Raw genomic sequence first — 15,092 nt, 5'->3', positions numbered from 1 at the left:
AGTACTATTCCACGCCCAAAATCCACCCAACAATATTTTATAGCCAGTACTAATTATTACTCCATCCATTCCGTTTTAAGATGTTTGACGTACGTCGTAAAAAAATAGTATTTTTTTTGACACAATACTATTCCACACCCAGAAATATTTTTTGCACGCTTTCATGCCCTATATAACCGCCCAAATTATGCTTTTGACACAATACTATTCCACAGCCAGAAATATTTATTTTTTGCACGCTTTCACGCCCTATATAACAGCCCAAATTCCGCGAGTGACGAGTGCGCAATGTGACAAGGCGGCTGAGGCCAGACAGGACAACCACCAAACTGCCCCGGTTGTTGTACGATTGTCCTTGTTCCCTCCGAAACCGGCACTGCGTTCCAGTTTCTTTTGGTCTTTGGAAACATCCTAGTTCACTGGGGAGCTAGAGAACAAGTAGCAACAGACACAGAGGTACAAGAGTTTTTTGTCCTGTAACTCTACATATAGAAGCATAAATGACACAGAAAGTTGCAAATGTGCAGCATGCTGGATTGGTAGGGATAAACAGAGTCGGTTGCAGAAATTGACACATTGATCTCTCATGTTTCCAGGCCCAAAATTGACTTAATATTTCAGCGATTTAGATTTTGGTGGATCAGCTATACATGTATGCCGAAACCATGAAAAGTACTAGAGCACTAGTTTCTGATGATTGTTGCTTGAGAGTGTGAAGGTGATACAATGATTGACAGCAATTTGTGTTAATCATCATAGAGACAGGAAAGCACATGGGTGCAATTTAAGTCTTGTTCTGCTAACTAGGCATCCATGCCACTTGGTGCTTTGGGTTGAATCAGTCATCATTGTTTTGGTCATTTTCGTCATGATGATTGTCACCATAGTCAACCCACGGGAGCAGTGATTCCAGGAAAACCAACGCAGGATTGCGCCCTGCAACTTCACGGGGGGCACGGGGTCTGACCTCAATCCCCAGTTCTTGTTCAGCTGGCGGCATCTCATGTGCCATTCCAGGAGCAACCATGAATGGCCGCAATTCTTCAGGGGGGAGTGATGGTGTTGTGTCGGAGAAGTCTGAAACAAGAAGATGAGAGTACCTGCAAAATAAGAAACAACTTCTCAAAACTCAAAAACATGTTATAACTCCAAAGATTAACAGATACCAAAAATTGGGATATAACTACAGGCGTAGGTGGATTTTGCTTAGTGTCATGTATAAATATTTAAGTCCACCAAAGCAATATGTGAAATAAACTGCATATCTGTAGTGTTTGTACTCCCTCTTGTTTTTTTTGTTTGACGTTGGTTAGTTCATTTTTTATCTAACCAACATCATATATAAAAGGAAAGAGGTAATATTATATATCACTATCGTACATGCTAAGACTACAGATCCAACATTGCCAACAAATTAAGAATGGAGTCAGTAAGGTAGACGGCTAAACCATATATTGTTATGTGAACGTTCAGACCAAGATAAAATTTACAACTCAAATTGCAACAAAGAAAAGGTATTGGTAGTCAGTGGAAAGCAATATCATAACTAAATAAGCCTTCAGTTCTGGGCAACAAAAATCATATTGAAGTGCTCTCCTTAAAATAAAAAGGGAAGATGTAATCGAAGAGCAGACAGAACATTGACACTACGCAAAAAAATTTGGAGCAACTTACTCATTCTTATCTGAAGAGAATGCTTCTTTTCTAACACATGCCCAGTCCTGGGCCTCTCTGTTATCCTGTTTTAGTGATTCAATCACCAAAAGAGCAGCATCTTTGAGTAAATTCTGCAGTTCTGGGAACCTCCACATGATGTAATGGCGTTCAACATATATGCTAATCATATGCTCAAGGGAAGGGCTTCCTGGCTTTGCTGATCCAAAGAACACATTCCTGAGTATTTGGGTCCACGAGGAGTCTTTCAAAGGAGCCTTGTCAACAATCTTGCGCAGCACCAAAGGATGAAGCATCAATGCTTGCTTCATGAGATCTACAGATGTTGACTTGTCAGAATGGTCAGAAGCCTCCCCATTTGTTGCATCACGCTCAACGTAGAACCGTGCAATGGCAAGGGAAAATGAGAAATTAGGGAATAACCACAAGGAGTTATCACACTGGTACTCTTCTGCAAACTGTTCCAACCATTTGTACTGTTGTGATCTTAGAGCAAAGTAATCAATGCAGAATAGAGCACCCTTTGGATCATCAGAATCCAATGAAAGAAGGAATTTGCAGACCTCTAAAGCAGACCGATGGCAGCCACGTCTATCCAAATTTTTCATGTGACTAAAAAGCGCAGTAAAGAATGGCTTGTTTGTGTCATGGCTATATTTCAGCTGGCAGTTGCTGTGCAGTGGGCTAAACAATGGATGCCAAGCACACTCCAGAGCAAATAGACACTTCTCAACAGCATCTGCTGACGATTGATGTTCTCCAGAATATTTGAAAAGTTCAGCAAATGTTAACAATGATTCTGGGTGATAAGGGTACTTTGCTAATATAGCTGCAATAGCATTGAGATCATTTGCAGATTTGGCAACTTCAAACAAGTCTTGCACATGACTGACAGAAGGATCATATATGTACCTGCACGACATGAAGAGTTTGATTATAGAGAAAGTTAAGGAAAAGCACAGGCCCATTGGGAGTTAATTCTGAAATCTTACATCACCTTAAAGTTTAGAAAAAAATATACTGAGAAATAAGATTGTGAGGAAAAGCAGTACAGTGAACACAATATACAATATAACTAATGGTCATAGTTGTAAGCTGTAACCAAACAAAATAGTGATGTGCAGAGATGATAAACAGGGATACATGATGCACAAAAAATACGAAATGGCCTCACCTGAAATAGTTGAAACCACTCTTTGTCTCCACAATATCCATTGACATTGATTTATCCCATGGTGGCCAGTAGCTAGATGGAGTAACAAGAAGGGTTTTTCTTGGATTGTGGGCAACGCGCCTAACACCTCGTAGCCTTGATGTTGAACTGCTAGGCACATTCCGTTGATTTTCAAGTGAATCCACTACTTTTGATCCAAAAATGCGCCTCATCTCATTTTCAGCTTTTAGATGTTTGGGATCAATTGAGAGAATAGATGATGTCCCAGGAGTGGTTTCATCTATCTCAATCTCCTTCCCAGATGCTCTTTCATTTTGATTAACTCTTTGCTGCATGGGCTTCTTTTCAATAGATAAATCTTCCAGAATTGAATCCAGTGACTTTTCATCCCTTGACTTTGTTGACACTTGTTTGTCTGCCTTGCTCTTTTTCTTCTTTTTCTTTGATTTCTTGTTTGTTTCAGGAACAGCATTGCCAGGCTTCTTGTTCACAGAATGTTTCTGTTCGTTGTAACTCACAGGTTGCTCAGAATACACTTCATCTTCCTGCAGCAGAGTAAGAACATTAAATTAAACAGTCATCTATCACCACACGAGGCCATGAAACATAAAATTAGCCAGCAATACTGCCGACACATTATATGGTTATAACTCAATAAGGCTACAACTAAAACATAGAACATAGCTAGAGTTTTATTTTTTGGAAGCATATTCTTTTATTTCTTTTACCATGAGATCATGGCTGATGGCTCCATGCAAGCATATGCCATCGCCTGCTAGACATAAAACTTTAATAACCCCTCACAAGGCGAGCACACAAGGCCGCAACTAATTCTTGACCAACAAAACAAACCACAGATTCTATGCTGTAAAACCTGGTCCATCCTTAAGAAGGTTCAGCTGGTAGCTTAAATGAGATTGAGAAAGTATTCACCACAGGGCAACAACGATCCACCGCTAAATCGCTAATGATTCTACAATCTAGATATCATCAAAACTGATTATACAAAATATCATCAAAACGACATAGAAGCAATGAAAAATCGCTTCTCGCCTTCTCTTCCACAGCGTAAACCGTATCTACTTAAATTCAACGATTTTCATCACTGACATGGTACACGGAGGCAATATGCTCGCGCGACAGCGATTATATTCGAGAGGCGATCCAAAACCAAACTAGAACCCTTACGAGAAGACACGGGAGGAGGCACGAGCACGAACCTTCTCCTCCTCTTCCTCCTCCTCTTCGTCGAGGAGATCGAAGGGGTTCCTGGCGGCGACACGGGGAGGGGAGGCCTCCTCCTCCTCCTCCCGCTCGACCTCTGCGGCGGCGGCGGCGGCGGCAGGGTCCTGCGGGGCGGTCTCCCGCTCCTGGAGCACTCGCCGGAGCAGCCTGGCGGACATGGCGGCGGCGGCGGAGCACGCCGGCGAGGACGAGATGGCGCGAGGGTTAGGGTTTGGGCGGGTTGCGGTGCGGTGCGGTGCGACGCGATGCGATGGGATGGGATGCGGGCTGCGAGGCGTGACCGAGTGAGACGATTTTGAGATGGAGAGTTGGAGTCGGAGACGAGGACGATGACGATGACTCGATGAGGAGGAGAATTTTTTTGCCTTTCCCGGATTCGGGACTCGGGAGGGGTTGAAATGTGATTTTACGTAAAAGGAGAGGATGCGTTCGGAAATTTCGCGAAGATGTTTTACAGCATCATCGGAATTCAGAGCCACCCAAAAATTGGATCCCCTAATTTTCTTCTTGGGAGTATGTAAACAGTAAAGTAATTAGGATGTAGTAGTACAAGTACCTTTCTTGTATCCTACCCCCTCCATTTCATAATGTAGGATTTTCTAGCATTACTTATATTTTTATATACTCCATCCGTTTCGAAATGTTTGACACCGTTGACTTTTTTAAACATGTTTGACCGTTCGTCTTATTCAAAAAATTTAAGTAATTATTAATTATTTTCCTATCATTTGATTCATTATTAAATATATTTTTATGTAGGCAGTATCTTTCTTGTATCTTACCCCCTCCATTTCATAATGTAGGATTTTCTAGCATTACTTATATTTTTATATACTCCCTCCGTTTCGAAATGTTTGACACCGTTGATTTTTTAGCGCATGTTTGACCGTTCGTCTTATTCAAAAACTTTTGTGAAATATGTAAAATTATATGCCTACATAAAAATATATTTAATAATAAATCAAATGATAGGAAAATAATTAATAATTACTTAAATTTTTTGAATAAGACAAAAGGTCAAACATGTTTAAAAAAGTCAACGGTGTCAAACATTTCGAAATGGAGGGAGTATATGTTAATGAATGTGGACAATACTAAAAAGTCTTACATTATGAAACAGAAGGAGTAAATTTTAAGTTCTTACTCCCTCCATTTCATAATGTAATAGTATTGCTCAGATTCTTATATATATGTTAATGAATGTGGGTAATGTTTGAAAGTCTTACATTATGAAACGGAGGGATTAAATTTTAAGTTCTTAAAATAAACATGTGGACATCCTATAAAACTACCAATAGAAATGATTGCTTTTCACTCTGCGTCGTGCTATACTCGTGGAGGGTGAGATCTCCGGTAGCTATTCCAATTTTTGGTTTTCTAATTAGGAGCATTGTTGGATTTGATTTTTCAAAAAAAAAAAAAGGAACCCAAAGCTTCGGGATTGGGATTGTCTGTTTGTTTGTGATCTCACGAGTTTATAGTAAATTTGGAAGGGAACAGATATAGGAGTAGTTCTTAGAAGAAAAAAACAGACATGGGAGTAACATCATGTTGTGTGAATAGTCTTCAAAAAAAAGGTCGTGAAGTTTGGAATGATGAACATTTGTAATATTTTCACGCGAAGCATATATAGGCCCCTATAGCTCAGTGGTAGAGCGTCAGTCTTGTAAACTGAAGGTCCGTAGTTCGATCCTGCGTGGGGGCAAATTTTTTGGGGGACCTCACACATTTTATGCTGAATGCTGGCCATTATTAAGACCAAAATGTTGTAGCAAATAATATTTTTAAAAAAACACTTTTAGCTGAAATTTGGCCATCTATTAAAACCAAATTATCGTAGCATAAGAACAGAGGGGAAAAGACGGTTTAAGAAGCCAACCAACTAGCTCAAACAAACGATCAGATCCAAATTTACAGAAGGCTTTCACCAAGCTTACGAGGCACGACCGCACGAGAAACTGGCAAAAACCTCGAGGGAAAGAATCATTTGATTGCAGGTTCCACCAACCAGACTGCCTGCATAACACAGATGGCACACAATCTGGGATAAACATTAGAAGTAGACTCCTGCATAAAGAGCATTTTATCACAGCTGAGCGGACATTTCAGAACTAGCCAACCAGATCTTTTAGGAAGACGGCATCAATTGCCCTGCTGCCCGCATTACAATATCTTCAGATGCCATGCTGAAGCACAGCACTCGCTGATTGAGGTAAAAACAAACAACAGAAACGACATGAAAGCATATGACAGTATTCAGAAGTATAGGATAAATAAGTCAGCAGGTTCAGAGCTATCCGAAAACTATGAATTGTTTGTACACGGTGTAAAGGGCTCAGCATTGCATCCAGGTATAACAGATGTACTACAACAGAAGAAGAAAAAGAAGAAAACGTTTGGTGCTCGGTGACTGTGTACTGGTGTATAGAACTAAGCTACTCAGCTGCTACCAATAAAGAATCAACGAACCAGAACAAGACAAGTTTGGAAACTAGCTTGCTAACAATGGTATTTCTATCCTTCAGCCTCCTCTTAGAACCTGACTAAGATGGCAGTTAAGCTATTGATTCTTTGCCATGTATCTCTCCTTGCATTTAAAGCGATTACTGCATGTCAACAATGTAAATATATTAGTAAATTACAGATGATGCAGTCTGATTTACAAATGAGAAAATTTATGTAACTAACATCAATCAAAATCATAGTCTTGATTTGGACCAGACCAGTAGTTCAACCAGGGGAAAAACAGACCTAACACCTTCCAATCTAGTCCATGCTAGTATATGTATATCATTTCTGGTATTAGCCTGCTATAAGCCAGGCAACTGAACCCAGGTTGGACTTAAATTTTGGCATAAACAGCTGTGTTCCAACCCAACAGTCTCAAATAGCTGTGTGAGGTAGAGAAAAATCAAGCCCCCCAAATGTCAAGACTGGAAATTTCCATCCAACACGTGACAGCAAAGCTAGCTAGCCAGGTGGGCAGAATAGCTGGTTCTATTTGCTCATGAAAAGAGTATTTCTTAGAAGATCCATTTAAGTGTTTAATAACGAAAAGATAAGTCCAATTTACCATACAGATTAAGAATTTAAAGCATATTGATTGCCTTTCGTTTTGCCACCTTAAATGCAATTACATGGACTACATGATTACAATCATGTCTCCGTAATATTCATTTTTAGCATGTCATTAACACTCAAAAATATTTTATTAAAATGTGAGGCCCAACTACTAGTAACCACCTAAGACATGCAAGGCTCTCTACAAAATGTTCTTAATATAATTTCTTGCAACTGAATTTTGAAGTCTTGATGTTTGGCTAGCTGTTTTTCTTATAATCTAGTAATACTGAAGTCACAAGTTTGATTAGTGTCACACTATGACACTGAATTAAAATCAACGGCAATGTCTACTAACCTTTGGAACAAGCCTTGCTGACCTTCTAGGTAATGTTGGTTTGGTCTGTTTAGCAGAAGCACTTCTTAAGCTAAGTAGTATGTTTCTGGGAGGTTCAAAACTTGATGGTGTCTTGCTCTCTAACTCCTCAAGCTCATCAGAACTCTGTGCTGACCTGCCAAAATGAAATATGTAAGAATGTAGAATTTACCACAAAAAAGAAGATAAATACAATGTTTAGAAAAAAACATACTCTGCATCATGCTTGGAGCTAAAAGCATTGCCCTGCACAAGAAAGTTAAAGGTCAATAATTTGATCTGGGAAAAACAAAAAACAAAAGATCAGCATGTTATCAGAATAGGAAAAAAAAAGTATGGATGTTTTCATCATACTCAGAACAACAGTATGGGAGTCACATAAATGGAATGTTCTGTTATTAACTACCAAATAAAGAAAGTTTGAAGAAAAGCATCATTAGTAGAAGAAATTCAAATACAAAACAGTACAGGGAAAATGTAGTGAGCAATTCACTATATAAAGAAGGAAAACATTGGATTCTCTGTCAAAAGAACAAAACACTAGATTTTATAAAAGTCACTTAATATGTGTTTGGATTTTTAAATGAAAACGATAAATTGCTGGACTTTTTCCAAGCCAAAGTAGGCACTGGTAGTGAATACCGAAAATGCCAACCTAGGAAGTTATCCGAATATCAATTACCAAATATGCAGGTTTGCAGCTGCAGATCTAAGATTTGGACATGTAGACTTGACCACAGTTAGACCAGAATAATATATTTACCAGCTTTCCTTCTTTCTTCCCCTTTACTACAAAGTAAAGATCAGTAAAACAAGTCAGCCATGCACTTACTAGTACAGTGAGAGCTCACACTAGACTAGTTGAAAAAGACCTTGCATGGATGACTACAAAAGAAGCTGACGTCAAACTATAACTAGGAAAGTGATGCAAATAATGTATCACATGTGAACCTTAGATGATTTAGCTTAACCACAAGGACACAAAACTTCAAAAAAGTGTTTGCTTGGCCATATAGACATTTTATGATTACAAAGTCAATATTTTAAACTCTTCAGGATTCAATGCTAACTCAATCTTCCATAATTAAAAAAAGGGATTTTGTTTCTTGTAAGATAGGACAACCGTCCAACTACACCCATTTTCGAAGTTTTCACTTTTTGGAACTAGATATTGGTAAGGAAGCAAAAGAAAATTCCTTCGCACCATCACAGCTAGATGCCTATATGCACAGCGTGATAGAGAAGATCAGAAGACTATCTACAGAATTCGAAACAACTCTCTAGCTCTCCATGCGATGACCTTGCGCACTACCAATGCCTATCAGGGGGGGCGTGAAGGTTCAGATGGAACAACTTGCCTACAGTATGATGAATCAAAAGGATGCACCCCACCCATATCATGGTTGATCAAGGTGCTTATGATAACGAAAAAATATTGAAACAATTAGATATTCGAACTAATTAGATTCCACAAAATAGTGCCACGTGTAGAAACTGGCCTTAAAAATACTAAAATTAAAAAGGGATATATTCAAATCCACCATGTACACACAAACAGGCAATCATTACCCCGCTAAGCTGAGAAATGAGGAAACGACACCCAATTCCAATCAATGTACATTACTAGTACACAGCAAAATTACGAGCACAAGGAAATTAAAAGCAAATGTCTATCTACTTATGCTAACCCAAAAACACTACACAAATGTTGAACAAGTTGCATTACAAGAGGTACTAACAGACCAAAAAACAACAGTAAAAATGGATAAAGGAAAAACAAAACGGTGACAGCATAAAAACCGAGTATCCTGCATTTGGGTGCAATAGGTTTTGCAATTCTCATACATCTCAGTAAATAAAATGATTATCAAAAGTAAATTATGCCTCTGACTGATGAATATATTTTTGAGTTCAGACCATTCCTCCTTAATATCAGCAAAAACTATTAATCCTACCATTTTGAAGAAATACAAATATGGAATCATGATGCCTCGGTAGGGACAATATATATATTTGCCAGTGAAACAAACTAGGCTCCATCCGTAAGTGCAGCGGATCGTCTTGTTTAATGCAACAGGTTATAGACATTTTGGCATTTGGGAGAGACATGGCCATTGAATAACATACTTTTTATAACCTTAATTTGATTAGTAAAACAAACAATAACAATTATATGCTTTAATTTCCACAGCAAATTAAAAACAAGCACAGTACAACAATCCAGCAGTGTAGTAAAAGTTGATCGACGCGGCCTTATAATCAGGCACCTATAAAAAGTTCATGATGTAATTAATTATCAGCCTCTTGGTCTTATTTAAAATAAGTAATTCAATCATTCAAGCAAACATAACATACATGTTGAAGTTATGGTTGTGTTCTTTCCAATGTGCAATATGTAAAGATTCGTTTCTGCTCAAACATGATGGTCCTAACTAGAATTATCAAGAATATTACACACGATGTGGAAGAAAATACATTATGCATTTTCGAGCTCTAAGTGGGTCGATGAGCAAACCATGCCAACTTGTTCCATGTTAGTTGTCCGCAAGATGAATATACCATGAACGAATTGGACCAGAAGGCCCACAACTGTAATAAGTGTAAGCAATGGTGGTTTTGCATCCACGCCACTATGATGAGTTGATAGCAAATTTGACAAGATAATTGTTGAGCATATTGTATAACGCTCCATGATTTACCTATACTACGGTGTAACGAATTGAGAGAACCATCTTCAAGTTTCAAGTATCAGTGTGCATACTAGAAAAATTGATATAGCCTTTCAACTAGAACATGAATGCGGGCTACTAGAAAAATGATGCGGCCAAATGTGTTATGTATGGACCTTCGATGATTTATCTCAACTACAGGACACAAGATTTCAAAGGTGTGTTTGCTTTGGATACAGTATCATTTGTGCCATATAAGGAAAATAGAACATATAAACAAAGAAACGAGTCCATGCCAAAACAAGAAAGGATCAAAGAGGCCATGCATTAAGAGGTCATTAGTTATGGTTTTCTTAACTTTTTCTTTGCGGGCCTATAGCCTAGCGGTTACCGTGCTCAAGTAGCACCTATAGGTCCTAGGTTCGACTCCCCACAAGAGTGAATTTCAAGCCTGGTTAAAAAACATCACTCGTTGGCACCTCATAGAAACACGTGTTAAGAATCAACCTATGAAGGACGGGCCCTCGTGTAGGAAGCAAAGGCCTCAAAGCATGGGTTAAGGAGCGATCCATAGGGGGCGAGTCCACGTGTGGGGGGCCAGGATTCGTGGCCTTTCTCGGCCAGTTTGGTTGAGGCTTCTTCTTAATGAAAAGCCGTGGGGCGGTCTTTTCCCAGTCAGTTGAGTTCTTTTTTTTTCTTTTGAACCAACATTTGTTGTACCATATTCTTCAAGAGAGGTCCTTGAGCCGTGAGGTTGCTTAGCAAGTCCAGGTCTGCAAGGCTCCAAATTAAAAGCCGCCATTTAATTCCAACCAAATTAAGCCGGTACCATCAAACAGCTTATAACTGCTATGGGACTGAGTTCGAACTATAAATACATACTAAGTACAACCATGAATGTCAAGTACAACCAAATTCGCAGCTCAAATGTTAACATTCAACATTAAAAGGTAAAAAGTGATTTCATAAAAATTCTGTAAAGTTGGTCGTCGCAACCACTTGCTGGATGTCAGTAGCAAGGATCTGAAGGAGACATAGGGATGGATCAAGAACTGAAGCAGCAGCAGCAGCGAGGGAATTACATGCATGACCTTGTTGGCACGAAGTTTCAAGTTTGAACTTTGAACAACAAAAACTACTTAAAGACAATTCATACATTGCTAGGTAGAACGCTGAGAAGAAACATCCAGAGTAAATGGGATACAATAGCAGTATTTATTGCATCATCTGCTGCTGCATACCTAATCTACTTCACCTATTCAGATGCTAATTTTATCTCCAGAAGAAATCATTTTCTACTAGTATCACTGAGGCTGAATAAAATCATAGCATAGGTAGCTTCTCAGAAGACCATAAAAGCAACAGCATGACTAGTAAAGAGACACATTTGTAAAATTTTAGAACCATCAATACATCACAAGTGCTTGCATGATCAGTATAAGAGCACAAATCTAATTTTTAACTAGTATGAAGCGCGCGAAATTACCGAAGCAGCAGGTGATGGCGTTGGGCTTGTGGGTTTGAAGCTTCCGGCAATACAATGATCTGCAGAACTAGCTTCTGACTGGGCATCTGTAACTGGCAGTTTAGTTACTGTTTGTCTGGCTAGTTGACAAGACATTGACAGCCTGTCATGACAACCTCTATCTTCATCCACTGGCACTGCTTCCACTGGTTCATTTTCCAATATAACTTCATGGGTATTACCGTTGGGGGTAAGCTGCGCTCCAGGAACATTTAACGTTTCATGTTTTTCTTCAGAAGTTGGGCAGAAGTTTTCATTGGAGGCACTTCTAACCACACCCCCTGAGGAGAATGCTCCAGCTCTATCAGTATCAGCAACAACATTTTGAGTGCAACCGATTTTGACAGGATTGACTGTGTCTTTGTTACCAGTTGGATGTGTGGAATCATAAGCAAGGGGAGCATGGTTTCTTTCCGGACACTTTGAGAGCACAACAGATTCTTGAGGAAGCACTTCATTATTCAAAGCATTAGCAGTCATAGAGGTTAAGCATGAAGAAGATACGACTGGAACTCCCTCCTGTGATCCAGAAATTTCTAGTGAAGTACCAGGTAATGTGGATGCAAATGACATAGAGTTTACAGCAGTTGCATCAGGCAGATAGGGCTCTGAGTGAGAATTGTCACCACCGGTTGAGCCTAGTGATGAATTGGTGCAAGGAGCAATGCTGTCATCTCCCTTATTTTGTATGTCCACAGTAATATTCCCAGATGAAGAAATGGAGTTGTTGCTGTCATCTTTTGTCGTCAGGCTACTGATAAAATGAGAGAAATTTCCAGGTTCAGAACGACAGGTACTTGAGGGGATGAACACTTCCTTCTTCAAGCTATCAAGTAACATTGATGGAGTGGAATTCAGATCAACAACAAGATCAAGTCCCTCATCTGACATGACAAAAAATTCAAACGAAGACTTTGCATTTTCTGAGATCTTATGAGATGAGCCACTACCAATATCTGTAACTGTTTCAACAACATTAGGTGCCTGGTAGCTTGTTTCCGGAGAAATTTCATCATCTACCTTAGCAGTTGAATCAAGATGAATTGGATGCTCTTGAGTTCCCAAGTTCTTTCCAATACCATCAGCACTTTGTGAATGTACATTAGAAGCAATCACTTGACGAGGAGGTGAGTGGCTAAAGCAGTCTACTTTTCCATTGTTGATTGAAACTGGTGTAGAACTCACTCTGGTTCCAGAGTCCTGCTTCAAGATACATCAATAGAATTAGGAAATGCATTTGCATTATATACAGACCTAAAAGCACCAAGGGCTCCATGCATATGAGGAATGCTGCCGTGAATGCCAGAGGAAAATAAACTAGAGTAATTTTTTTATATAAATACTAGAATGGAAAACTGACCCCTGTAGGATTTCTAACCAAGCAACCCGACTACAGCAGTATATTTGTCATGGAGAGCGTAAAAGAGAGGATTTTGAGTGGCACCATTTGATCAGGTGAAATACAACATGTCATGAATGTGGCAATTTATACAAATTAAGAATACCATCGCCAGCTGGTCTATACTGAAGGAATTCCTTATATTATTAAAAACTAAAGAGCTTATATCCAGCAGCCTGGAATTAGAGAAATACTAGGGAAAAATCACAGATTCTTACATTTTTTTTCAATGTTTCATCTGTTGGTGTTTGAGGTCCTTTGTGATGTTTTACATGCAGAAGAGGTCTATCACCATCATCTCTTTCACTTTGCGGACCTCTTTTATGGCTACCTTGGCAACCTGCAGTTGTTTCGGTTTCATTAGATACACACACCATATATTCATGTCACGTCTCTGTGAGAGCCATAAACCATTGAGTAAAAATTGGCAATCTTAGAAACTATGCCAATATCAGAAAGTTCCTATACATACGGGTGGATACTTCTTTGGCATTTGATAACAAGGAGGGCAAGGCAACAAGGGATGCTGCTGCTTTCTTTTCAGGCGATGGATTTATTCTTCCCTTCTGAGAAACAAAGATGGTACAGATTATTAATTTATCCTCTGAAGAGAAATGTAATGATACACTCTTCCGACCAAATTAGATGCAGATACCAAACTTAAAACAGACAATATAGCTTACCTCAAGAAACAAGGCAAGCGAGCTTGCTAGCTGAGAGTGACTCTTGTTTGCAGGAAGATTATACTGTTTGCACAAAGATTGGAGCTCATGGTAATTAAGGCCAAGGAGATGCTTTTGGCTTTCCTCCAACCCCATCAGATTGACTGTGGAAGCACATCAAAGACAACAACAACATTAGTCCCTCGTCAGCCATAGACAAGAAGGAAGTGAACACGCCATATATATGTATATATCATAAACGAAGCGAGGCAGGCCTATCGAAACATGACAATCAGAGGAAGCTGAGCTCACCGCATAACTCAAACTAAAATAAAGGGAAAGCACTAGTCACTACTACTACTCGCTAGTACACATGCGAACGAAAATGGCATCCGCCATTTGTCCACCGGTATCTGCTCATCGCGTCCGCTAGCGCACAAACAAGCCTGGGCCCATATGCCACCCCCTCGTCGAACATGGAGGGAATCCACGATTTCGAAATTCCCCCAACGGATCCGAACGAAAACCGAGGGAAACCAGATCTAACCCAGACGGCGAACCCCCGGCGGCGGCGGCGATTAGCAGATCAATCCTACTCCTACTCCTACCCTACCCTACCCTACCCCCCGCCGCCGGAACGCCGCAACCAACAGGAGAAACCACTCGAAACATACCGAAACGCCACCAGCCAGCTCACGCCGACCGCCCCAGCGAACAAACACGCGCGCGACGCGGACGCCCCGACCTCGCCGCGCGTGGCGGCGCCGAAATCGAAAAACGAGCGAGCACGGAGAGAGAGAGAGAGAGAGAGAGAGAGAGAGAGAGAGAGGAGCGCGCGAGCTTTGCTTACCAGCGTCGGCGGAAGCGGAAGCAGGAGAAGGAGAGGTCGGCGGCGGGCGGCGGGCGGCGGGCGGCGGAGGTGGAGGCGGATTCGCCGGCGCCTCGCGTGATTTTGGGGAGGCGGCGGATTTGGGGGGGAATGAGACACAGCACGCGCGGCGGCGCCCGGGGGCAAAGCTGATGATTTCCTTCTAGAGGATTTTTGCTTTGCCGCCTTGGGGGCTTGGGGCTTTTGTCTACTCTGCACCGTCACCGCGCGGCGGGAGGCCACCTCACCTTCACCTCACCTGCCAGGTCACGCGCGCAACGCTACCCACGCTGCTGCTTTTGCCGGGACCGCGGGGGGTGGGGGGTGATGGACCCACCTGACAGTGTCACGTGTCAGGTAGGGGCTAGCCATCCGCCCCGTCGCTTTCGGTTCTCCGCTCGCTGGCGGGTGGGCCCGCGTGGCGTGGCGTGTGGGCCCCG

The 15,092-nt window shown here is 40.8% G+C and overlaps 2 protein-coding genes and 1 non-coding gene across 10 annotated transcripts; 1 reads left to right on the top strand and 2 right to left on the bottom strand.

The window, feature by feature from the left end:
- Positions 1–559: 559 nt before the first annotated feature.
- Positions 560–4,409, bottom strand: LOC4347571 (uncharacterized). The gene is made up of 4 exons (XM_015757094.3): positions 4,069–4,409; positions 2,849–3,393; positions 1,675–2,586; positions 560–1,100 (listed from the first exon to the last, which is right to left on the bottom strand). The coding sequence occupies exons 1-4, from the start codon at positions 4,249–4,251 to the stop codon at positions 839–841; spliced, it is 1,902 nt and encodes a 633-aa protein (XP_015612580.1). The 5' UTR covers positions 4,252–4,409; the 3' UTR covers positions 560–838.
- A 1,317-nt stretch (positions 4,410–5,726) lies between these two features.
- TRNAT-UGU (transfer RNA threonine (anticodon UGU)) lies at positions 5,727–5,798 on the top strand. The gene has a single exon. It is a non-coding gene; the product is annotated as a tRNA-Thr (tRNA).
- A 542-nt stretch (positions 5,799–6,340) lies between these two features.
- LOC4347569 (endochitinase A) lies at positions 6,341–14,828 on the bottom strand. Of its 8 annotated transcripts, none has more exons than XR_010735174.1 (9): positions 14,635–14,828; positions 13,806–13,948; positions 13,595–13,688; positions 13,341–13,462; positions 11,685–12,926; positions 8,212–8,318; positions 7,744–7,775; positions 7,512–7,665; positions 6,341–6,699 (listed from the first exon to the last, which is right to left on the bottom strand). XR_010735174.1 is itself a non-coding variant. In XM_015757185.3 (8 exons), the coding sequence occupies exons 2-8, from the start codon at positions 13,938–13,940 to the stop codon at positions 6,697–6,699; spliced, it is 1,782 nt and encodes a 593-aa protein (XP_015612671.1). In that variant the 5' UTR covers positions 13,941–13,948; positions 14,635–14,828; the 3' UTR covers positions 6,341–6,696. The 8 variants fall into 8 exon arrangements, 5 of the variants coding, with proteins under 5 accessions (XP_015612671.1, XP_015612672.1, XP_066160458.1 ...); XR_010735175.1 differs by having other exon boundaries at positions 8,293–8,318; XR_001540184.3 differs by having other exon boundaries at positions 11,685–12,923.
- Positions 14,829–15,092: the final 264 nt, after the last annotated feature.

Source organism: Oryza sativa, chromosome 9, assembly GCF_034140825.1.
Source record: "Oryza sativa Japonica Group chromosome 9, ASM3414082v1".
Classification (NCBI taxonomy): domain Eukaryota; kingdom Viridiplantae; phylum Streptophyta; class Magnoliopsida; order Poales; family Poaceae; genus Oryza; species Oryza sativa.
The sequence above is the reverse complement of the archived record's forward strand: the minus strand, read 5'-3'. Positions and strand labels throughout refer to the sequence as shown.

Coding starts and splice junctions, on each gene's coding strand:
- LOC4347571 (XM_015757094.3), bottom strand. CDS start 4,251: ATGTCCGCCAGGCTGCTCCGGCGAGTGCTCCAGGAGCGGGAGACCGCC. Junction 3,394..4,068: donor AGGAGGAAGAGGAGGAGAAG/GTTCGTGCTCGT, acceptor ACTCTGCTGCAG/GAAGATGAAGTGTATTCTGA. Junction 1,101..1,674: donor TTCTCTTCAGATAAGAATGA/GTAAGTTGCTCC, acceptor CTTATTTTGCAG/GTACTCTCATCTTCTTGTTT.
- LOC4347569 (XM_015757185.3), bottom strand. CDS start 13,940: ATGGGGTTGGAGGAAAGCCAAAAGCATCTCCTTGGCCTTAATTACCAT. Junction 13,689..13,805: donor CGCTTGCCTTGTTTCTTGAG/GTAAGCTATATT, acceptor TTTGTTTCTCAG/AAGGGAAGAATAAATCCATC. Junction 12,927..13,340: donor ATGAAACATTGAAAAAAAAT/GTAAGAATCTGT, acceptor TGTATCTTGAAG/CAGGACTCTGGAACCAGAGT.